The 24,126-nt window shown below is 56.1% G+C and overlaps 1 protein-coding gene and 1 long non-coding RNA gene across 3 annotated transcripts; both read left to right on the top strand.

The window, feature by feature from the left end:
* The first annotated feature begins 3,143 nt into the window (after window positions 1-3,143).
* LOC116990226 (H-2 class I histocompatibility antigen, Q9 alpha chain-like) lies at window positions 3,144-15,809 on the top strand. Of its 2 annotated transcripts, XM_033047770.1 has the most exons (8): window positions 3,144-3,318; window positions 8,126-8,386; window positions 9,045-9,317; window positions 12,183-12,446; window positions 12,794-12,901; window positions 14,235-14,264; window positions 14,567-14,614; window positions 15,275-15,809. In XM_033047770.1, exons 1-7 carry the CDS (start codon window positions 3,231-3,233, stop codon window positions 14,587-14,589), a joined length of 1,047 nt encoding a protein of 348 aa, XP_032903661.1. In that variant the 5' UTR covers window positions 3,144-3,230; the 3' UTR covers window positions 14,590-14,614; window positions 15,275-15,809. The 2 variants fall into 2 exon arrangements, with proteins under 2 accessions (XP_032903661.1, XP_032903662.1); XM_033047771.1 differs by lacking the exons at window positions 14,235-14,264; window positions 15,275-15,809 and having other exon boundaries at window positions 14,567-14,610.
* Window positions 15,810-19,301: 3,492 nt separating this feature from the next.
* Window positions 19,302-23,882, top strand: LOC116990225. The gene is made up of 3 exons (XR_004416480.1): window positions 19,302-19,319; window positions 20,757-20,759; window positions 23,846-23,882. It is a non-coding gene; the product is annotated as an uncharacterized LOC116990225 (long non-coding RNA).
* The last annotated feature ends 244 nt before the right edge of the window (window positions 23,883-24,126 follow it).

The raw sequence follows: 24,126 nt of genomic DNA, 5'->3' as shown, positions 1-24,126 counted from the left end.
CGTGGCGCTGGCCAATGGGAGCAGAGCGCGGCTGATGAGTCAGCAGTTGCTGGTTTGAGCGAGTCTGTACAGGTTGAGTTTCTGCTCTGGATAACGCCGCTGCCGCCGCTGCTGCTGTTGTTGCTGCCCAAAGGCAGCGCGCAGCCCTTCTATTCAGTCAGCAGTGGACTGAATGCAGAATATCTACACACAATGATGGAGTAATGATAGTTCGGCGGGACAGGCAGCATCTCCGGAGAGAAGGAATGTGTCCATTCCCGTGAGATGCTGCCTGTCCGTTAAGTTACTCCAATCCAGCATTTTGTGTTTATCTTCGGTTTAAACCAGCATCTTGCACTTCTTACCTACACGTGGACTAAATGCAGGTGCAATTCCGTGCCAGGGGTCCGGACAGATGAGGGATTCAGTGCCGGGGTCCGGACAGATGCGGGATTTATTGCCAGGGGTCCGGACAGATGTGGGACTCAGTATCAGGGGTCCGGACAGATGTGGGATTCAATGCCAGTTGTCTGGACAGATGTGGGACACAGTGCCAGTGAACTGAATACACGTGGGTCCAGTGTCAGTCCAGACAGCGGTGGGTCTAGTGCCAGTGGCGCGGACAGAGGGATGGTCTCGTGCCAGTGGGGTGGACAGAGTGTCCTGTGCTAATGAACTACATAGAAGAGTACAGCACAGGAACAGGCCCTTTGGTCCACAATGAGGGGCGAGGGGGATGGGAAGCACATGAAAGGAGGCGTGGGGAAGGAGGGGACAGGTGGAATACCTGTTTGTGATTTGATTCACGGCACCCAGCTTCATTCTTGTGATTTGTGTCGAAGGGCCTCAGTCCTGAAACGTTGCCTGTGTTTCTCTCTCCACAGAGGGACAGTGACGGTGATCTATACTGGGATCTTGATCACCTGGGACAATGGGGCCAAGAAATGGCAGATGGAGTTTAATTACAATAAACACAAGGTGTAGCAAGGTGGAGGCACAGGACTTAGGCCGTAAGTGCTGGAGCTGTGGGGAATGTTGTGGGACTGAGAGACCTGGGGGGAAGGGACATAGTTCCATGAAGGTGGTGACACAGGTTGACAGGGGGGTGAAGGAGGCGAGTGACACGCTTGCCTTCATCAATCAAAGTGTTGGGAACAGGAGTTGGGAAATCATGTTCATAGGTGATACGAGCGGAATCAGGCCACTCGGCCCATCAAGTCTACTTCGCCATTCAATCACAGCTCCTTGGTAAGGCCGTATTTGCTGAACTCTGTGCAGTACCTGTTGCCCTGTCATTAAACTGGTAAAGGTGCAACAATGTTTACTAAGATGCTACGTGGTCAGGAGGGTTTGAGCTATGGGGAGAGGCTGGATAGGCTGGGTCCTGAGTGTAGGAGGCTGGTCTTGTACAGAGTGGTGTATGGAACGGGCTGCTGGAGGACGTAGTTGAGGCAGGTACTATCACGACTTATAAGACGCATTTAGACAGGGACATGTACTGGACAGAGTTAGAGGGAGATGGGCCAAACTCCAGCAGGTGAGATTAGTGTAGATGGGGCATGTTGGTCGGCGTGGGCAAGTTGGGCCAAAGGGCCTGTGTTCACGCTGCATGAATCTATGACTGTGAGGTTTATAACACCATGGTGCAGAGTGCTGGTGTCAGCACGATGCTGTTACATCCCGGGAATCCCCGCTCACCGTCCACAGTCCGCAGTCCAACTTCTCCCTGGCCGCCGGCAGCCGCTTCCCACAAGCTCCGCCCTCAGCACGGACTGGCACGGATCAGTTCACTCCATCGTCAACCTCGCGGGCCGGCTCTCTCCGGCCGAACCCTCACGGCCACGGCCGAGGGAAGCAGAGAACATCACAGCTCCGTGTCCCAGGGTGGGGAATACAGACAGGGAACTGATCCGGACACAGGGAACAAGTCACAGCCCCGTGTCACAGGGCCAGGAATACGGTCCCTCCTCACCCGGTTCCTCCTGTCACCTGCCGGCATCGACCTCACCCCATCCCCGCGTTATACAGTGTAGGAAGGAACTGCAGATGCTGCTTTACACTGTAGACAGGCACAAAAAGCTGCAGTAACTCAGCGGCTCAGACAGCATCTGTGGAGAGAAGGAACAGGTGACGTTTCTGGTCGAGACCCTTCTTCAGATGCTGTCTGAGCCGCTGAGTTACTCCAGCTTTTTGTGTCTATCCTCGTTGTACTGGCTCTCTCCCCTCAACCCCCGAGGCAGGGCCGCGACCCGAAACATGAACCATCCCTCTCCATCCACAGATGCCACCCGACCATTCAATGTGCTTCAGTAATTCGATTCCTCTGCTTGGGCCTGTGTGTCAGGGTGTGTGTGTCAGGGTGTGTGTGTCAGGGTCTGTGTCAGGGTCTGTGTGTCAGTGTGTGTGTGTGTGTCAGGGTCTGTGTCAGTGTGTGTGTGTCAGGGTCTGTGTCAGGGTGTGTGTGTCAGGGTCTGTGTGTCAGGGTGTGTGTGTCAGGGTCTGTGTGTCATGGTCTGTGTCAGGTGTGTGTGTCAGGGTCTGTGTGTCAGGGTCTGTGTCAGGTGTGTGTGAGGGTCTGTGTGTCAGGGTCTGTGTCAGGGTATGTGTCAGGGTGTGTGTGTCAGGGTGTGTGTGTCAGGGTGTGTGTGTCAGGGTCTGTGTCGGGGTCTGTGTCGGGGTGTGTGTGTGTCAGGGTGTGTGTGTCAGGGTGTGTGTGTCAGGGTGTGTGTGTCAGGGTGTGTGTGTCAGGGTCTGTGTGTCAGGGTGTGTGTGTCAGGGTGTGTGTGTCAGGGTGTGTGTGTGTCAGGGTGTGTGTGTGTCAGGGTCTGTGTGTCAGGGTCTGTGTGTCAGGGTCTGTGTCAGGGTGTGTGTGTCAGGGTGTGTGTGTCAGGGTCTGTGTCAAGGTCTGTGTCAGGGTCTGTGTCGGTGGGCCCCACCTCTCACTCCCGCTTCAAAGTTTCGCTTTCATGTGAGCTAACCTGCCGAACTCTACTCTACCCGGCAACCGGTGACGCGGCGCCAGCTGCGCTGCTGATTGGACAGGCTGGGCTATTTTTTTCCAACTTCACGGGGCTCTTCTGCCCGGAGACCGGTGACTCACGGGCGCGCAGGACTGAGATTGGCCGCGGACACGGCGCCGACCAATCAGCGCGGGGTGCGGGGGCGGAGCGGGCGGGGCGAGCGGAGCAGAGTGAACCGCGCATGCGCCCAGGACTGGCAAACTCACCCCAAACTGGACAGTCGGTGGGACCATGTTGTGCCCGTTGATGCTGCAGCTGATGCTGATGCTAATGCTGCTGATGCTGCTGCCCGCCCTCCTGGCTGGAGCACAGGCTGCAGGTGGGTGACGGGCACTGGTGGGATGACAACCCAGTCACCCCCCCCCCCACACACACACACACACACACACACACACAGTGGCTGGGGGGCAGTGTGTCGGTGAGGGGCAGTGTGTGGGTGATGGGCACTGGTGGGCTGATAACCCAGTCCCCACCCCACACACACACACACACACACACAGTGGCTGAGGGGCTGTGTGTGGGGCAGGGGCAGTGTGTGGGGCAGGGGCAGTGTGTGGGTGAGGGGCAGTGCGTGGGTCTGTGTGTGGGTGTGGGTCAGTGTGGGGGTGATGGTCAGTGTGTGGGTGAGGGCAGTGTGTGGGTGAGGGGGCAGTGTGTGGGTGAGGGGCAGTGTGTGGGTGAGGGTCAGTGTGTGGGTGAGGGTCAGTGTCGGGCTGGGCACCTTGTTCCGGTCAGGGGATGTGTGGGGTCAGTGATCAGATGGGCACAGGGTTGACCAGTCAGTGGGTGAGGGTCAGTGTCGGGCTGGGCACAGCATAATAACCCCTGGTACATTGAATCAGGGAGATCAGGAGGTAAATAATGGAGATGAGAGATTTAGCAGATAAGTTAAGGGATTATCCTGAGAGTTTCTACACGTATGTAAAGAGCAACATTGTAATTATTGAGAGATGAGAATGGGTGCAGGATGAATATGATGGTGTGTGTGTGAATCCACAGGAGATTGGTGAGGTTGCATCTGTATTCACAGTGCAGAAGGTCATAGAAGCCAAGAATTACAGGAAATGAACAGCCATGTCTTGCAATGAATCCACATTATAAAAGAGGCGGTGCTGCTGGTCTTACGGCATATTAAGTAGTAGAAACAAAGAACTGTAGATGTTGGTTGGTTATTACACAAGAGGACATAAAGTGCTGGAGTTACTCAACAGGTCAGGCAGCATTTCTGGAGAGTCTGAAGAATGTCCTCAGCCCAAAACATCACCTATCGATGGAGTGGAAAGTCCCATCTTGGGAGCAGATGAGACAGAGGCAAACACATTGGGAGCAGGGAATAGTGTATTTGCAAAAGTCAGGGTGGGAGGTGGTGTAGTGGAGATAACTGTGAGTCGGTAGGTTTGTAGCAGACATCAGTCATGAGTCTGTCCCCAGTGTTGGAGACAGAGAGATCACGAGAGGGGAGAGCGGCTTCAGAGAAAGTCCAGGTGAATGTGAGGTCAGGTGGGTTAGTGATGAAGTTAATTAAATCAATGAGTTCTGCACGGGTGCAGGAGGGAGACCCGATGTTGATGTAGTGGAGAAAGAGTTGTGGGAGGTGCCAGTGTACGTTTGGAACAAGGACAAAATATTGTTATTTACAATATATATTAATGATTTAGATGAGGAAATTAAATGTAACATCTCCAAGTTTGCAGATGACACAAAGCTGGGTGGCAGTGTGAGATGCGAGGAGGATGCTATGAGGCTGCAGGGTGACTTGGATAGGTTGGGTGAGTGGGCAAGTGCTTGGCAGATACAGTATAATGTGGATACATGTGAGGTTATCCACTTTGTTGGCAAGAACGGGAAATCAGATTATTGTCTGAATGTTGTCAGATTAGGAAAAGAGGAGGTGCAACGAGACCTAGGTGTCCTTGTACATCAGTCACAGAATGTAAGCATGCATGTACAGCAGGCATTGGAGAATTTGGCCTTCATTGCAAGAGGATTTGAATTTTTAAGCAAGGAGGCCCTACGGCAGTTGTACAGGGCCCTGGTGAGACCACACCTGGAGTATTGTGTGCAGCTTTGGTCTCTTAATTTGAGGATGGACATTCTTGCTATTTAGGGAGTGCCGTGTAGGTTCACCAGGTTAATTGCCGGGATGGCGGGACTGACATATGATGAAAGAATTGGTCGATTGGGCCTATATTCACTGGAATTTAGAAGGATGGGAGGTGATCTTATAGGAACATATACAATTCTTAAAGGATTGGACAGGATAGATTCAGGAACATTGTTCCTGCTGTTGGCAGAACCAGATGCCACGGTTTAAGAAGGACATTTGTCAGAGGGGGGCGATTAAATTGGAGGAGCAGCACCTCATATTACGCTTGCGCAGTTTGCATCCCCAGCGGTATGAACATTGTCTTCTCTAATTTCAGGTAGTCCTTGCTGTCTCCTCCCCTTCTCAGCTCTCCCTCAGCCCTCTGGCTCCACCTCTTCCTTTCTTCTCCCCCCCTCCCCCCCAACCTCACATCAGTCTGAAGAAGGGTTTCGGCCTGAAACGTTGCCTATTTCCTTCGCTCCATAGATGCTGCCTCACCCGCTGAGTGTATCCAGCATTTTTGTCTAGACAAAGTTTAAGAATAAGGGGTAGGCCATTTGATTATGATTGATGATTGATTGATTATGATTATTCCTTTAATAATCCTTTTCAGGAAATTACAGTGCCACGACAGCTTCAAGACAAACATAACACCACGCTTTCATACATAACAAGTTAAAATGCGTTAAAATACAAGTTAAAATACAATTAATTTAAAAAAAAGTGCAGTTATTTATGCTCATTATAAAGTCTTATAGCAGCTGGTAAACAGGACTTCCTGTATCTCTCCGTTTTGCACATTGGTGCAATCAGCCTCTGACTGAAGATGCTGCTCTTGATCACCTTCAGGGCATGGAGTGGGTGAGTGGGGTTTGTCATTATAGAACCTAGTTTATTTAGAGTTCTGGCCTCTGCCACCTGCTGGACCGTTCGTTGCTCAGCCCCGACCACTGAGCCGGCCTTCCTGATTAGTTTGTCCAGTCTGTTTTTATCCGCTATACGGGCGCCATCTCCCCAACAGGCCACAGCAAAAAACAGAGCACTGGCCACCACTGAATGGTAGACACTGCACAGTAGGGGTTGGCAGATATTAAAAGACCTCAGCCTCCTTAAAAAATACAGTCGGCTTTGTCCCTTCCTGTACACCGCCTCCATATGACACTTCCAGTTCAGCTCACTGTCAAGCTGCACCCCAAGGTACCTGTGATTAGCAACCACCTCCACCTCAGTGCCCTTAATGGTGATCGGCGTTGATTGAGTCCTCCTCCTCCCCCTCCTGAAGCCCACCACTATCTCCTTTGTTTTTTTGGTGTTAAGATGGAGGTTATTGTGTGCGCTCCACTCCACAAAGTTACTTATAATGTCTCTGTATTCCTCCTCATTGCCCCCTTTAATGAGGCCGACAACAGCTGTATCATCCGAAAACTTCTGCCATTTAGGACCGAGATCAGGAAAAACATTTTCACCTAGAAAATTGTGAATCTGTGGAGGTCAATTCACTGGATGTATTCAAGATACATCAATTCACGAGTTAAATTAACCCTTTAGGGATGAAGGAATCAAGGGATGTGGGGAAAAAGCAGGAACGGGGTATTGATTTTAGATGATCAGCCATGATCATATTGAATGGCGCTGCTAGCATGAAGGGCCGAATGGTCTAATGTTGCACCTATTGTTCTATATTTTCTATGTTTCTAGGACTGTTTGATGTACATAATAAAAAGGCAGGCACAGCTGGGGCCCACGCTAATGCTCATGGCTACACCTTCAACTTGGAGAAAGTGAGAGGTGAAAGGAGAAGTGTAGAGGGTGAGGACAGGTTTGACCCGGCCTCTGGCAGCTCGGTCCAAACACCCATCACTCTTGGAGTGAAAAGCCTGCCACCAAGTTGTTATTAAATTTTGCCCCCCTCACCTTAAACCTAGCTCTCTGGTTCTTGATTCTGGTGTGGTGGGTAGAGATCGGGAAGAGGTGGGGGAGGATCTGGTGAGTGATAGGTGGATACATGGTGGTGGGGGGGGGGGGGGGGGAGCGGGCAGAGGTGGGGGAGTGTCCGGTGAGTGATAGGTGGATACGTGGTGGTGGGGGGGTGGGGATAAAGCTGGAAGAGGTGGGGGAAGGGCTGGTGAGTGATAGGTGGATACAAGGTGGGGGGGAGGGGGTTGATGGGAAGATGGACAAGGGCAGAGATGAACAGGCAAAAGATGCCACACAATGACAGAAGAGTTGAACTGTGCGACTGTGAGTCTTATCCCGAGACCCAGTGCTGGGCACAGCTCAGTGCGGGCACGTTAATGGGTGAGGCACGGCCATGCAGGAGACTGGGCGATGCATGGACGTTGGGCGGGCAGTGTGAGGGCAGGAGCCGGCCAGACTACACAATATCTGCCTCCACCACCACCCCTGGCAATGTGTTCCAGGCCCCACTTATCTGTGTAAATAAACCTTGCCCTGTACATCTCAGCATAACTACACCCTCTAGCGGGGGGCATTGTGCAGGTTAATGGGCCTTTGTAAAATATCCCTGGTGTGTGGGAAGTGGATTTGAAAGTGGGATAAAATGGAACACGTGTGAATGGGTGATCGATGGTCAGCATGAACTGGGTGGGCTGAAGGGCCTGTGTCCATGCTGTATCTCCAAGGCAACTACATTAAATCACCGTGGATTTCTTGTGTCTTAATCTTCTGGATCAGCTGCCATGGGGGACTTGATCACACGCCTTACACTCACCCTCACACTACAGGGGATTGGTGGGGGAGGGTGGGGGTAGGGTGTGTGTGTGTGTGGGGGGCGGGGTGTGTGTGTGTGGGGGTGGGGTGTGTATGTGCGTGTGTGGGGTGTGTCTGTGGGTATGTGTGTGTGGGGTGTATGTGCGTGTGTGTGTGTGTGGGTGTGTATGTGTGTGGGTGCGGGTGAGTGTGTGGGGGGGTCTGTGTGCGTGTGGGTGTGTGTGAGGGTGTGTGTGTGTGTGTGGGCGTGTGTGTGTGTGGGGGGGGTCTGTGTATCTCCCGCTGTCTCTGACTCCACTCCCGGTTCCAGGCTCCCACTCGCTACGTTATTTCTTCACGGGGGTGACCCCGGGCTCGGGGATCCCTGAGTTCACGGCGGTCGGATACGTGGACGATGAGCAGATTGATTACTACGACAGCGTGAGTCAGAGGGCTGAGCCGCGGCAGCGCTGGATGGCGGAGAGTCGGGGCGCCGACTACTGGGAGCGGGAGACACAGAGGGCGCGGCGCTGGGAGACGAGGTCCAAGTTCAACATCCAGACCCTGGAGCGGCGAACCAACCAGAGTGGAGGTGAGAGCGGGGATGTACCACGTGTGTGTGTGGGGGGGGGGGGGGGGGGGGGTGTACCACGTGTGTGTGGGGGGGATGTACCACGTGTGTGTGTGTGTGGGGGTGTACCACGTGTGTGTGTGGGGGGGATGTACCACGTGTGTGTGTGTGGGGGGGGGGATGTACCACGTGTGTGTGTGTGTGGGGGGGTGTACCACGTGTGTGTGTGTGGGGGGTATGTACCACGTGTGTGTGTGTGTGTGGGGGGGGGGTGTACCACGTGTGTGTGTGGGGGGGGGGGTGTACCACGTGTGTGTGTGGGGGGGATGTACCACGTGTGTGTGTGGGGGGGGGTGTACCACGTGTGTGTGTGTGTGGGGGGGGGATGTACCACGTGTGTGTGTGTGTGGGGGGTGTACCACGTGTGTTTGTGGGGGGGGGGGATGTACCACGTGTGTGTGTGTGGGGGGGGATGTACCACGTGTGGGGGGAGGTAATGGTCCACGTGTGTGTGTGGGGGGGATGTACCACGTGTGTGTGTGTGTGGGGGGATGTACCACGTGTGTGTGTGTGTGTGTGTGTGTGTGTGGGGGGGGGGGATGTACCACGTGTGTGTGTGTGTGTGTGTGGGGGGGGGGGGGGGGGTGCGGACACCCCCACTGAGGGCCGTGTGTTGCAGGGATCCACACTGTCCAGATGATGTACGGCTGTGAGCTGCGCTCGGACGGTTCCAGCGCCGGGTTTTGCCAGTACGGTTGGGACGGAGAGGACTTCATCAGCTTCGACAAGGAGCACATGGTGTGGGTGACGCCCGTACCCTGGGGGTTGTTGACCAAACACGAGTGGGACCGGAACACGGGCTACAACCTTCAGAACAAGGCCTACCTGGAGGAGACGTGTATCGAGTGGCTGCAGAAATATGTCCAGGCCGGACAGAGTCACCTCACCCCCGGTGAGTGGATCAGTCATCTTGCCCCCACCCCTCACCCCCTATCATTCCCCCTATCATTCCCCCTCTCTTCCCCCCTCTCTTCACCCTCTCTTCCCCCTCTCTCTCACCCTCTCACTCGCTCACCCCTTCTCTCTCTCCCCTCTCTCTCTCTCTTCCCCCCCTCTCTCTCTCTTTCCCACTCTCTCTCTCTCTTCCCCCCTCTCCCCCTCTCTCTCTCTCCCCCTCTCTCTCCCCCTCTCTCCATTTCTCTATCCCCCCTCTCTCTCTCCCCCTCTCTCCCCCCCTCTCTCTCCCTCTCTCTCTTCCCCCCTCTCTCTCTCTCTCTTCCCTCCTCTCTCTCTCTTTTCACCCCCTCACCCCCTCTCACTCTCTCCCCCTCTCTCTCCCCCTCTCTCTCTCCCCTCTCTCTCCCCTCTCTCTCCCCCTCTCTCTCTCTCCCCCTCTCTCTCTCCCCCCCCTCCCTCTCCCCACATCTCTCTCTCTCTCCCTCTCTATCGCGCCCTCTCTCTCTCTCTCCCTCTCTCTCTCTCCCTCTCTCTCTCTTTCCCCCCTCTCTATCTTCCCCCTCTCTCTCTCTCGCACCCCCCTCTCACTCCTATCTCCCTCTCTCCCTCTCTCTCTCCCCCTCTCTCCCTCCTCTCTCCCTCCTCTCTCTCTCCCCCACCCTCTTCTCTCCCCCCATCTCTCTCCTCCCTCTCTCACCTAAACCTCTCTACCCCTCTCCCCCACCTCTCTCTCCCTCTCTTTGTCTCCCACCCTTATCTATCCCCCTCTCCCTCTCTCTTCCCCCCCTCTCTCTCCCTCTCTCTCCTCTCTCTCTCTCCCCCTCTATCCCCTCTCTCTCTCTCTCTCTCCCCCTCTCTCTCTCTCTCCCCCCTCTCTCTCTCCCCCAACTCCCTCTCCCCTCTATCTCCCTCGCTCTCTCCCCCTCTCTCACCTCCCCCCTCTCTCTCCCCCTCTCTCTCCCCCTCTCTTTCTTCCCCCCTCTCTCTCTTCCCCCCGCTCTATCTCTCCCCCCCTCTCTCTCTCTCCCTCTCTCTCTCCCCCTGCCTCTCTCTCCCCCTCTCTCTCTCCCTCTCTCTCTCTCTCTCCCCCTCTCTCTGCCCCCTCTCTCACCTCCCTCTCTCACCTCCCCCTCTCTACCCCTCTCCCCCCACCTCTCTCTCCCTCTCTTTGTCTCCCACCGTTATCTACCCCCCTCTCCCTCTCGTCCTCTCATCCCTCTCTCCCACCCCCCTCTCTGTAGTTTCTCCCCCTCTCTCTTTCACCCACTCTCTCCCCCTTGCTCTTTGTCTCCCCCTCTTCCGTGCCTTCTCCAAACCCTGTCCCTCTCTCCCTCCCCTCTCTCTCCCTTTCTATCTTTCCTTCTCTCTCTCCCCCTCTCACTTTGCCCCCTCTCTCTATCGCCTTCTATGTTCTCCTCTCTCTCCCCTCCTCTCTCTGCCCCCCTCACTCTGCCCCTCTCTCTCCCACTCTCACCCCTCTCTCCCACCCCTCTCCGCACCCTCAGCCCCTCGCTCTCTTCCTCTCTTTCCCTCTCTCTCCCCATTTCTCCCCCTCTCACCCCTGTGTCCTCCCCCTCCCCCTCTCTCTCTCTCTCTCTCTCTCTCTCTCTCCCCTATCCCCCTCTCTCTGTGTCTCCCCCCTCTCTCTCTCTCTGTACCTACTCTCCCCCCTCGTCCTCACCATCTTCCTCCCCCTCCCTCTGTCTCCCCCCTTTCTCACGCCCTCTCTCCTCCCCTCTCCATCTCCCTCCCATTCTCCATCTCTCACGCCCCCAATCTCTCCCCTCTTTCCCCCTTTCCGTACCTCCTCCCCCTTTATTGTCGCCTCCCCACTCTCCCCTCAAACTCTCTCCCCCTCTCTCCCACCACTCTCGCCACCACTCTCTCTTTCACCCTTGTCTGCCTCCCCCTCTCCGTCTCCCCCTCACACTCTCCCCCTCACTGTCTCCCCCTCACTGTCTCCCCCTCACTGTCTCCCCCTCACTGCCCCCCTCACTGGTCCCCCCTCACTGTCTCCCCATCACTGCCCCCCCCCTCACTGTCTCCCCCTCACTTTTCCCCCCTCACTGTCTCCCCAATACTGCCCCCCCCTCACTGCCCCCCTCAGTGTCTCCCCCTCACTGTCTCCCCCTCACTTACCCCCTCACTGTCCCACCCTCACTGCCCCCCCGCACTGTCTCCCCCCCTCACTGCCCCCCCTCACTGTCTCCCCCTCACTGCCCCCCCCCTCACTGTCTCCCCCTCACTGCCCTCCCTCACTGTCTCCCCCTCACTGTCCCCCCCTCACTGTCTCCCCCTCACTGTCCCCCCCCTCACTGTCCCCCCCCCTCTCTGCCTCCCCCTCACTGCCCCCCTCACTGTCTCCCCCTCACTGCCCCCCACTCACTGTCTCCCCCTCACTGTCCCACCATCACTGTCCCCCCCTCACTGTCTCCCCCTCACTGCCCCTCCCTCACTGTTCCCCCCTCACAGTCCCCCCTCACTGTCCCCCCTCACTGTCTCCCCCTCACTGTCTCCCCCTCACTGCCCCCCTCATTGTCTCCCCCTCACTGTCTCCCCTTCACTGTGTCCCCCTCACTGTCTCCCCCTCACTGTCTCCCCCTCACTGCCCCCCTTCACTGTCCCCCCCTCACTGTCTCCCCCTCACTGTCTCCCCCTCACTCTCTCCCACTCACTGCACCCCCTCACTGCCCCCCCTCACTGTCACCCCCCCACTGTCTCCCCTCACTGTCCCCCCCCTCACTGTCTCCCCCTCACTGTCCCCCCCCTCACTGCCCCCCCTCACTATCTCCCCCTCACTGTCTACCCCCTTCACTGTCCCCCCCTCACTGTCCCCCCCTCACTGAGCCTCTCCCCACAGTTCAGCCCGAGGTGAGCATCTTCCTGTCGGGGGATGGGAGCCGCGTGTGGTGTTTCACCACGGGCTTCTACCCGCGGTCCATCGAGGTGAACCTGGTGCGGGACGGCCTGGTCCTGGATGAGAGCCGCTCCCACGGGACGCTGCCCAACCACGACGGCACCTTCCAGCAGGGCCGCTGGGTCCACGTGGAGCCCGGGGACACGGCCCCGCTCTCCTGTCGTGTAGAGCACCCGGGGCTGTCCGAACCCCTCGAGGTCTTCCTGGGTGAGTGTGGGCGGGGGGGGGGGGGGGGGGGGGGGTGAGGGGGGAGCGGGAGATCGGAGAGAGGAAAGGGGAGGCTTAGGAAATAGAGGACTGGGTGAGGGAGGGGGGAGAGCGAGAGATTGGAGGGGGGCGGGATATGAGATGGGGGGGAGGGTGGGGGAGTTGGTGAGGAGGGGTGGGGTAGCGCTCAGGACAGGTGGGTGAGGAGGGAAGCAGCTCGGGAAGGAGATGAGGGGGCAGAAGGGGAAGGGGGGTGAGTGAGACTAGGGGAAGGATGATTGGGTGGGAGGGGGATCCGGGACCCGGTCTCTGTCTCTCATCCGCCTGTGTTTGTGAAACTGGGACAGTCCGCAAGTCGGGCATCAACGTGATGACCATTGTCCTGGTGTTCGCTGTCCTGGTGCTGGCGGTGGCTGCGCTCGTGGGGGGAGTCCTCTACTGGAAGAAGAAACAAGGTAGGAGTGGGGGGAGACAGTGGAGGGGCGTCCTCTCCTCAACCCCACCCCGACCCATGCCCCTCAACCTCCCCCCGAACTACGACCTTCAACCTCCCCCCGACCCCCGCCTCTTCTGATAAAAGACGTCACGTTGTTCCCTCTGTCTCCCGTCTCCTCCCCGCTCCCTCCCCAGACCCCCAGACCCCCGTCTCGACCTCTCTCCGCCCGCCCCTTCTGCCGCGTGGGGATAGGAGCACACGGCCGGGTCCAGACAACACAGTATCAGGCCCTTCGGCCCACCGTGTCTGTGTCTGCCCTTCAGGGGCCCGTGGACATTGCTCCCATTTGCCGGCTCTGGGCCGCTGGTTCTCTGCCTGGCAGCTCGGGCCGGACATCCATCGGGCTGAGGGTCTCTGCTCCCCCCACCCCTCGTGCAGCGCGAACACATTGCAGCCCCCGGGGGAGGGGGGATAATTCTCCAATCCTCCTCTCTCAAACCGCAACTCTGCCACGGGTCAACGTGACCTCCCGCCCGCCTCATGTGTCAGCATCATCCTCCGCGCACCTCCACCCCGTGGTCTGACCCAGCGGAAACACCGAGTAAAACTCAATCTGCCCCACACTCCTCCCCCTCCATCTCCACCTCCCTTCCATCTGTTCCTCCCATTCATCTCCCCTCCGCCTCCCCCGCCCGCCCCCTCCCTCTCTCTCTCCTCCCTCCCCCCGCAATTCCCCATCTCCACTCTCCCTCCCACCCCCTCTTCCCCCCCTTCCCTCGTTCTACCTCACACTCCATCTCACTCCCACACCTCACCGTCCATCCCCCTATCTCGCCCTCCGGTGTGGATGTGGGGGCCGTTGTGGCTGTGGTGTGGGGGCCGGTGTGGGTATGGGGGCTGCTGGGGGTGTAGGTGTGGGGGCCGGTGTGGTTGTGGGGGCCGGTGTGGGTGTGGGGGCCGGTGTGCGTGTGGGAGCTGGTGTGTGTGTGTGGGGGCCGGTGTGGGGGTGGGGGTCGTTGTGGGTGTGGGGGTTGGGGTGGGGGTTGGGGTGGGTGTGGGGGCCGGTGTGCGTGTGGGAGCCGGTGTGGCGGTGGGTGCCGGTGTGGGTGTGGGTGTGGGGGCCGGTGTGGATGTGGGGGACGGTGTGGGGGTGGGGGTGGGTGTGGGGGCCGGTGTGGGGGTCAGTGTGGGGGCCGGAGTGGGTGTGGGTGTGGGGGCCGGTGTGGGTGTGGGGGCCGGTGTGGGAGCCGGGCCCAGCTCTTGTCCCACTCTTCCCGGTCACAGCCCAGCCCGTGTCCGCTGTGTGATTGGGTTGAGAGCTGAGGGTTGAGAACTGTTTCTGTGTTTTACAGCGGGGAAGAGCGGCTACAATGCCACCAAGAGTAAGTTTTGTGTCTGTGTCTGCGCGTGGCCATGTGTGTCTGTGCGCGTGTCCGTGTGTCTGCGCGTGTCCGTGTGTGTCTGCGTGCGTCCGTGTATTTTTGTGCGCGTCAGTGTGACCCTTGCGTATCTGCCCACGTGTCTGCGCTGTGACCGTTTGTGCGCGTCCCCGCTCCCGCCCTCGTGTAAGTGTCCGTGCGAATCCCTCTGTGCGCGTCCCCGTGCTCGCGTGTCTGTCCGTCCGCGCCTCACTGCACCCACGGCGTCGACAGTTGACGTGTAACGTCGCTACTTCCCTCCGCAGCCTCGGAGCGCGGGGAAAACTGATCAAATTCCTCTGCTCCAGCCTGAGGTAGGAAGTGGGACCCCCCGCAAACCCTGTGGGGGTGGCGTTTATTCTGATGGAGGGAGGGGGGCAGTGGGTATAATTCCCGGTGAGGGGGTGGGGGTTTATCATCGGGGAAGGGGGGGGGGGGTCGGTATACCCGGCGGGGGAGCTGTGGATTTAATGCCCCGTTGCGAGGGGAGGGGCTACCGTTTGTGTGTATGTAGTGGGGTGGGAGTTTGGGGGGGAGGTTTATGCCAGCGGTGTGTGTGTATGTGTTGGGGGGGGGGGTTATTATATCCAGTGAGGGGAGGGGTGGGTATTTACGGGGGGGGGGCTCAGTTATTCCCCCGGGGGGGATGATTTTATAGCTGATAATTGAGGGGATGGGTGGGAGGGTGTGCGACACAGACACGACAGTGACGTTAAAGAGACTTGCGGATGGACACGTGGACATGCGGGGAGCGGAGGGGGGGGGGGGGGGGGTGACGCGCAGACAGATAGTTGGTGTCAGCAGCATGGTCGGCACAGACAGTGTGGGCTGAAGGGCCTGTTGTTGTGCTGTACTGTCCTGTGGTGCTGGGGGAGTGTATTGCCGGCAGGGGGCAGGGGTTAGTACTACTGCTACACGGGTGGGCTTGTGTCGCTCTGTAACCAACTCTCTCTCTGTCTGTCTGTCTCCCCCAGGGCCGCCGTGTGCCGCCGCCGCCGCCGGTACAGGAGCGTCGGTGGAGAGCGGGACAAGTTGGCGGGGTTTCTGCTGTTGGGGGGCGGTGTAATGGTGGGGGGGTGGGTGAGCAATGAGCGCATCTACAGCTGATTTGGGAATTTGGACTTTACGCTTCGCTCTGTGGGTCGCTGCTCATTTACTGACTGCACTGGGGGGGGGGAGGGGTGGGGGGGGGGGGGCTGCTGCTTCCCATAATGTTCCTGCAATGACGGGGTTCAGGGGGGATCAGTCCCGATCAACATCTGGTGGGAATGAATCACAGCTGGAGCGTTGCAGCGCTGGTTGACCCGAGGTCCGAACCGCTCGGCGGGGGGGGGGGTGGAGAGGTTCCTGGCGATGTGACGTCACAGCCACCCGTGGACTGTGTGGGGGGGGGGGGGGGGGATTGGGGGGGGGGGGGGGGGGATGATCAGGGAATGTGATTCTTTGCTGGGGGGGCGTGTACTGCTTCACTGTCGCCACATAAATGATCAATAAAATCCAGTGTGTTCTCCAGCTGTTTGTCCGTGGCTGCTTGTGGTGGTGCTGGGGGGGGGGGGGGGTATCACGGGGATTGGGGGGTGGGGTGTTCACGGGGATTGGGGGGTGGGGGGTCACGGGGATTAGGGGTGGGGATCATGGGGTTTGGGGGTGGATGGTCACGGGGATTAGGGGTGGGGATCACGGGGTTTGGGAGGTGGGGGTCACGGGGATTGGGCGTCACGGGGATTGGGGGGTGGGGATCACGGGGATTGGCGGGTCGGGTGTCACGGGGATTGGGGGGTGGTGTGTCACGGGGATTGGGGGTGGGGGGTCACGGGGATTGCGGGGTGGGGGGTCACGGGGATTGCGGGGTGGGGGGTCACGGGGATTGAGGGGCTGTCACGGGGATTGAGGGATGGGGGGTCACGGGGATTGAGGGGTGAGATTCACGGGGATTGGGGTGTGGGGGTTCACGGGGATTGGGGGTGGGGGGGTCACGGGGATTGAGTGGGGTTCACTGGGATTGGGGGGTGGGGGGTCACGGGGATTTGGGGGGTGGTGGGTCACTGGGATTGGGGGGTGTGGGGTCACGGGGATTGGGGGATGGGGGTTATGGGGATTGAGGGGCTGTCACGGGGATTGGGGGATGGGGGGTCACGGGGATTGGGGGGGGTGGGAATCACGGGGATTGAGGGCTGGGGGGTCACTGGGATTGGGGGTGTGGGTTCACGAGGATTGGGGGTTACTGGGATTGGGGGGTGGGGGGTCACTGGGGGGTGGGGGTCACGGGGATTGGGGGGTGGGGGATCACGGGGATTTGGGGGTCACAGGGATTGGGGGGTCACGGGGATTGGTGGTTGGGGATCTTGGGGGGTGGGGGGTCACGGGGATTGAGGGGCTGTCACGGGGATTGGGGATGGGGTGGTCACGGGGATTGGGGGGTGGGGATCACGGGGATTGGGGGGTGGGTGTCACCGGGATTGGGGGGTGGGGGGTCACGGGGATTTGGTGTTCATTGGGATTGGGGGGTGGAGGTCACTGGGATTGGGGGTTGGGGGGTCACGGGGATTGGGGGGTGGGGGTCACGGGGATTGGGGGGTGGGTATCTTGGGGGGTGGGGGTCACGGGGATTGAGGGGCTGTCACGGGGATTGGGGATGGGGGGTCACGGGGATTGGGGGGTGGGGATCACGGGGATTGGGGGATGGGGATCACGGGGATTGGGGGGTGGGTGTCACAGGGATTGGGGGGTAGAGGTCACTGGGATTGGGAGTTGCGCGGTCACGGGGATTGGGGGGTGGGGGTCACGGGGATTGGGGGGTGGGAGGTCACTGGGATTTTGGGGGTGCCGGGTCACGGGGATTGGGGGGTAGGGTCACTGGGATTGGCGGGTTGGGGGGGGGGTGCGTGGGGACACTGGGATTGGGGGGTTGGGGGGTGCGTGGGGAAACAGGGATTGGAGGGTGGGGGTTACTGGGATAGGGTGATGGGGGGTCACTGGGATTGGGGGGTGGGGGGTCACGATCGTTGGGAGAGTGGGGGTCACGGATTGCGGGGCTGAGGCATCACGGGGATTGGGAGGGGGCAGTTGGCACACGCCGGGGGAGAGGGTGGGGAAGGTGCCGGGACATCCTCGCGGGGCCTGTCCCACTTCCAACCGCGGAACCGTCTGGAGCTGGTGCCGACGTCATCCTCACCAATCAGCTGGGCAGGAGGCGGGCCGACTGGATTTGGACGTCCCACGGCGTCGAGCGTTACGTCATCGCGCAACGCCACGCGATAGGCGTACGCCGTCAAGAAGGCTGCGTACGCCGTCAAGACGCTGCATACGCCGTCAAGACGCTGCGTACGCCGTCAGGACGCTGCGGGCCGGCAGGCCGTTCGCGCGCGGGGTTTTTCGACAGTGTCAGTGTTTGGGATGTCGGGACCAGCTCCGCACAATTCCATACGGCTCCGGCGATCGAAGTGGGGCGGGCCCCGCGACGTCGTACGGCTCAATCGACCACGTTAGGCCGCGCTAGCCGCATGCAGTCGCATGATCGTGGGACAGGCCCTTAACTTAGCGGGCCAGGCAGCATCTCTGGAGAGAAGGAATGGGTGATGTTTCGGGTCGAGACTCTTCATCAGACGGTGTCGACCCGAAGCGTCCGTCATTCCTTCTCTCCACAGACGCTGATTGAACGGATCAGTTACTCCAGCATTTTGTGTCTATCTTCGGTCTTGTATCTGGAAAGCTTTATGCTCCCTAGTTGGCTCCTCCGTCAGCCTCTCATCTGGGTTGGTGGGACTTTCATATGAAGAAAGACTGGAGAGACTCGGCTTGTACTCGCTAGAATTTAGAAGATTGAGGGGGGATATTATAGAAACATGCACAATTCACAGAGAGTGGTGAATCTGTGGAATTCTCTGCCACAGAGGGTAGTTGAGGCCAGTTCATTGGCTATATTTAAGAGGGAGTTAGATGTGGCCCTTGTGGCTAAAGGGATCAGGGGGTATGGAGAGAAGGCAGGGATGGGATACTGAGTTGGATGATCAAACATGATCATATTGAATGGCGGTGTAGGCTCGAAGGGCCAAATTGCCTACTCCTGTACCTATTTTCTATGTTTATATGTCTATGTTCCATCCACAATCTAATGGCCAGCCGGAGAGAGACAACCAGGACCCAGAGACCATCATACGTTGCCTGGTGTCCGCCAATCCTACCTCCTGATCCAGTAAGTTAGTGTGGATTGAATATGTCCACAATTTCCGGCCCAGTTTTACCACCGTTTTGTCTCCATCCCACTGCTCCCGAGGTTACCAGCCACCTCTGTTCCCAGACCAAGAGGAGAAGGTCTCCGTTCCCTCTGCCCAGCGGTTTGTGCGCCGCGGTCGTCAGACCTGGAGGGAGGCCCGTTCTGCTCTGCTCCGCACCGCTTCCAGGTATAGACGGCGGGCGGATCATCACCGGACCCCTGTCCCTCGCTACCGCCCTGGGCAGAGGATCTGCCTGTCCACCCGAGACCTCGTCCTCCGCGTTGAGTCCAGTAAGTTGGCGCCCGGTTTATTGGTCCATTCATTGTTCTCAGTCATCAACCGCTCTGCTGTCCGCTTTAGACTGCCCCAGTCTATGTGTATTCACCCCCACCTTCCATGTATCCCGGGTTAAGCGTGAATCTTCCAGCTCCCTGTGTCCCGCTCCTGTGCTACCTCCACCAGCCCGCATCATTGCCGGTGGCCCCGTGTACATGGTGAAGCGGCTGCTGAAGTCCCGGCGGCGTGGCAGAGGGATCCACTACCTGAAAGACTGGGAGGCAACGGACCAGAGGAGAGAAGCTGGATCCCTGCCCGTGACATCCTGCACCCTTCCCTCATCCGTGGTTTTCATCAACAGCAACAACGGCCAGGAGGTGTCCGTGTGAGGGGGGGGGGGGGGGGGGGGGGGTGGAGGGGCTCCCGTCACACCTGCCGCGTCTCCAGATAGTTGAGACTCTCCACATTCCTCCCTGATGTAATCATGTTAGACCTGCATTCACTCCGCTGCCCTCATCAGTCAAGGGTTTACTGTTCACTCCAGATTTAATTTCGGTAGTTTCATCGTGTGCAGGAATTAGCGACCATTATATTATCCAAGCAAAACTGCACTTAAAGCTTAAAGTTCCTTCTAAACCACCGCGTAAAATTTCCCTCTGGGAAAAAGTGAACAGCGAGAAATTTAACGTCATAGCAAAAAAACTGGGAAAAGATTTCTTCAACCTGCAACCAGCTAAAAGATCCGTAAATGACAACTGGGTGTGGCTGAGAAACTCCTTAAATAATATTGTCACAAATCATGATCCTCAAAAACTAATTAAGGGCCGTATGCGTCCTCCTTGGTTTTCGGCAAAACTGAAACGTCTCTGCAGTATGAAAGGGAAGTTTTATATCCGTGCCAAAATAAGGGGTACAACACTGGACTGGGACAATTTTAGTAGCGTGCGGAAGCAAGTCGATCGTCCTATTAGGAATGCTCATAGACAACATGTTTCTTCTATTCTTGGGGGAGAGCAACCCAAGGCTTTTTGGAGATATGTGAAATCCAGACAGACAGACAACACTGGTGTCCAGATGCTTAAAGTGAATAACTGTCTGATCACTGAGGACCAGGCGAAAGCAGAAGCTCTTGCAAACCAATTTCAACACGTTTTCACCCGGGAAGATGTGGAGCTTTCATCATTTCCAGTCCTACCGCCCAGCCCATATGCTGATATGCCTGCTATTAAAATTGAGCTTGAAGGTGTCAAGAAGTTATTGCTCAACATTAATACCACAAAAGCAATTGGACCAGATCAGATACAGAATCAAGCCCTCAAATCATGTTGTACTTCCGGTGGCGCTGATGCCAGCTGCCTCCACATACAGCCCGGTATCTTTTTGTTTTTTTGTTTATTTAGTTATGTAAAAGTGTGTTTTTTTGTGGGTTTTTTTGTGTTTTGATGTGGGGGAAGAGGGTAAGGTGCGGGGGATACCGTCCTTCAGCCGCTTCCTGGTGAAGACGCAACTTTTATTCGAGTCGCGTCCTCGCCCCCCCCCCCCCCCCCCCCCCCCCCCCCCCCCCCACCACCAGCGGCCTACCTACTGGATTGGCGTGGACTTTCCTGCGACCAGAGCTCCAGCAGCGGCGGGACAGCGCTGATACATCGCGGGGCTGGCGATGCCTTACCGGGGGTCGCCGTCTGGAGCCCGGAGTGCTGGACCTGCTGCACCGACATCATGGAGCTGCGGTTTGCGGAGCTCCCAACGCGGGCGGCGCTGTTGGACAGCGCGGGGTCCTGCGACTCTGCCCAGCTCGGCCTGCGGGCTCGGGAGCTGCGGACACGGGAGCTGCGGACACGGGAGCTGCGGACTCGGGAGCTGCGGACTCGGGAGCTGCGGACTCGGGAGCTGCGGACTCGGGAGCTGCGGACTCCGGCTGCGGGAGGCGGCTGTTCAGGAGGTCCGGGCCGCTGAGGAGGAGGATGTTCACCGTCAGGGTTCGGAGTCTGCGTTCCACCAGCCTGGCGTGAGGGCCTGAACATCGGGCCACCCGGGGCGGCGACTGCGGGTGCTAGGAAGGCCTCGACCACGAGTGAACATCTGGGAAGAACGGAGAGGAGGCTGGCTGGACTATGATGCCTTCCTCACATTGGTGCCACTGTGTTATGTTGTGTCGTGGACTTTCAGTGTTTGTGCTTTTTTTTTTTTTAATTCTATTTTATTTTTAATATGTTTTATTATTTATTATTATTTATTTATTTTTATTTTTATGATACTGCCTGTAAGGGAAATTCATTTCGTTGTCTCTAACTGAGACAATGACAATAAATTTGAATACAATACAACAATACAATACAATACAAAATCGCAGCCGAAGAACTGGCTCCAGTTTTGCTGTTCATTTTTCAACAATCGCTTGACTCGGGTGATGTTCCGCTGGATTGGAGGAAGGCTAACATCCCTCCTCTCTTTAAGAAGGGTTCAACCACCAACCCAGCGAATTATCGTCCTGTTTCATTAACAAATACTTGCTGCAAATTGCTGGAGCATTTAATTGAGAGTAATCTGATGAGACACGTGTGCAAACATAACATTCTTGCTGACAACCAACATGCATTTAGGAGGCATAGATCATGCGAGTGTCACCTTATCCTGACGACAAATGACATGGCCAAGCACCTTCATAGTAACGTCATCACGGTTTTAGTTGTGCTGGACTTTTCTAAAGCATTTGATGTCATCCCAGACCAGAGACTGCTTCGGAAGCTTGACTTCTATGGTATTTGTTCCAACACGAAGCGATGGATTTCCAGTTTCCTGACAAAACGTCTTCAGCGTGTGTGTGTGTGAATGGAAAGAGCTCCAATTGGCATCCAGTGTTGAGTGGTACACCACAGGGCACAGTACTTGGCCCACACATATTTCTGCTTTACATAAATGACATCCATGAAAAAGTCGCAAGTACGACCAGACTATTCGCTGATGATTGTTTGCTGTACCGTCCAATTAAGTCAGCTGATGATGAAGATGCTCTCCAAAAGGATCTCGATACTATGGTTGAGTGGTCACACCAATGGGGCATGCAGTTCAAACCTTCCTAATGTGAAACCATGCGTGTCACCAGAAAGAGGAATCCAGGCGAAACATCTTACAATATACTTGGTGTCACCCTTGAAGAATCCAAACAAACCAAGTATCTTGGCATCAAATTGCAGAATGATCTGCGTTGGAATGGTCAGACTCATCATGCAACGGTGAAAGCAACAGGTGTCCTAAACTTCCTGAGGCGCAACTTTCATCATTGTTCAACTTCTGTCAAGGAGAAGCTATACTTCACCCTCGGTAGACCTCATTTGGACTACGCAGTTGCAGCATGGGACCCATACACAAATACAAACATTTCATCCACCGAACGTGTCCAAAGACAGGTAGATCGATTTGTTACTAACACCTATGAGAGAGAAGCGAGTGTCACCAAACTTCTGACAAAAAGATCCACATATGCTCGCATTCTTTTTGTGGATTTCAGCTCCGCTTTCAATACCATCGTTCCTGTAAAGTTGATACACACTTTACAGGAACTGGGGGTCAACTCATCTCTATGTAAATGGATCTATAGCTTTCTATGTGACAGAAAACAGGTGGTAAAAATTGGTAACCATGTCTCACTGGCTAGGTTCCTGAACATCGGCGCCCCCCCAGGGTTGCGTTTTATCACCTCTTCTGTACTCTGTATACACACATTTTTGCTGTTCACACCCTGACTCTGTCTTGTTATTTAAGTTTGCAGATGACACATCTGTGGTAGGTCGTATTACCAATAACATCGAAACCGTTTACCGTAGTGAAGTAGAGGAGCTAGTAAGGTGGTGTGAGAACAACAACCTCATACTTAACATCTCAAAAACTAAGGAGCTGGTTGTTGATTTCAGAAAGAGGGCCACCCCCCTCCTCCCTCTCTTCATCAATGGAGGTGGTTGAGAGTGTCACCTCCTTTAAGTTCCTCGGGACCACCATAAATCAATCCCTATGATGGGAGCTCAACACCAGTCTCATAATTAGTAAGTGCCACCAGCGACTCTACTTCCTGCGGCAGCTCAACAACATTCAGGGTCGGTCGACCAGCCATGACCCACTTCTATAAGTCTACCATAGAAAGCATACTCACATTCTCTATGCTTGTCTGGTATGGTCACACAACCTCGCAGGATTAGATTCGGCTGGAGAGAATAGTGCGCCGAGCTTCTAAGATCATCGGTTGCAGCAGACTTCCCTCAGTGACATCACTTTACTCAACAAGACTCACCAGAAAGGCCAAACAAATCTTAGCAGATCACTTTCACACGGCACATTACCTCTTTAATCTTCTCCCATCAGGAAGGAGATATAGAAGCATTAAAAGTAAAACATCTCGCTTCAGAGACAGCACCTACCTCCAAGCCATCAGATATTTGAATTTGCACTAATCACCTTGAACTTTCTTTTGCACTTGCACCTACGCTTAACATGACGCTGCTGGGTACTGTCCTTCCTGTATATATTGTCCTTCGTACGGTATTGTCTGTATTATTTATTGTGGTGTATGTGGTGGTTGTATTGTACTGTATTGTATATGTTCGAGAGCGAACCAAGACACATTCCTATCAACTTGTTGGCAATAAATTTCTTGAATCTTGAATCTTGAATTCTCTGGGGTGGAACCCTCTCCAAGACAGACGTGAAGCTCACCGTTTGACCTGTTTTTACAAAATGTTAAATGGTCAGCTAGACATAGACTACAAGACCTACACCAAACCCAAACCAATTAGGAGCAGTCGAGGGCATTCGATCCAATTTGTGATCCCAGCTACAAAGACAGATGTGTACAGCAATTCGTTCTTCCCCCGCACAATTAAAGCATGGAATAATCTCCACCTTACTATAGTTACCCAACCAGACGCAACTACATTTAAAGTTTAAAATTTAAATTCATAGTCCCAATAACCCTTTCTGGCTTAAGTCCTCCCTCCACCAGCTCCAGTTTAAATTCAATTTGGAATATTTTGTAGGACCAATAAACCAAGAACCAAGATATGCCCGCTATCTACATTCACTCCCTGCCGACTAATCACCAATGAAGATACATGAAGATATTTCTGACACACATTTTGCTGCTAGAAGTGTATAAAATGATGACTAACGTCGATAAGATAATAAGTCAAGAACTATTTCCAGGTTTGAAGTGGAAAGATTAGAGGACATTGGTGAAGAAGGTTGAAAGGAAACGGGCGGATAAAGTGACTTCACACACATGTTGATGGGTGCCTGGACCGCGTTGCCAGGGGGTGGAGGTCAAGGCTGATACGGAAGCG

The sequence above is a fragment of the Amblyraja radiata genome, chromosome 30, assembly GCF_010909765.2.
Source record: "Amblyraja radiata isolate CabotCenter1 chromosome 30, sAmbRad1.1.pri, whole genome shotgun sequence".
Taxonomy (NCBI): domain Eukaryota; kingdom Metazoa; phylum Chordata; class Chondrichthyes; order Rajiformes; family Rajidae; genus Amblyraja; species Amblyraja radiata.
The sequence above is the reverse complement of the archived record's forward strand: the minus strand, read 5'-3'. Positions and strand labels throughout refer to the sequence as shown.

Coding starts and splice junctions, on each gene's coding strand:
- LOC116990226 (XM_033047770.1), top strand. CDS start 3,231: ATGTTGTGCCCGTTGATGCTGCAGCTGATGCTGATGCTAATGCTGCTG. Junction 8,387..9,044: donor GCGAACCAACCAGAGTGGAG/GTGAGAGCGGGG, acceptor CGTGTGTTGCAG/GGATCCACACTGTCCAGATG. Junction 14,265..14,566: donor CGGCTACAATGCCACCAAGA/GTAAGTTTTGTG, acceptor TTCCCTCCGCAG/CCTCGGAGCGCGGGGAAAAC.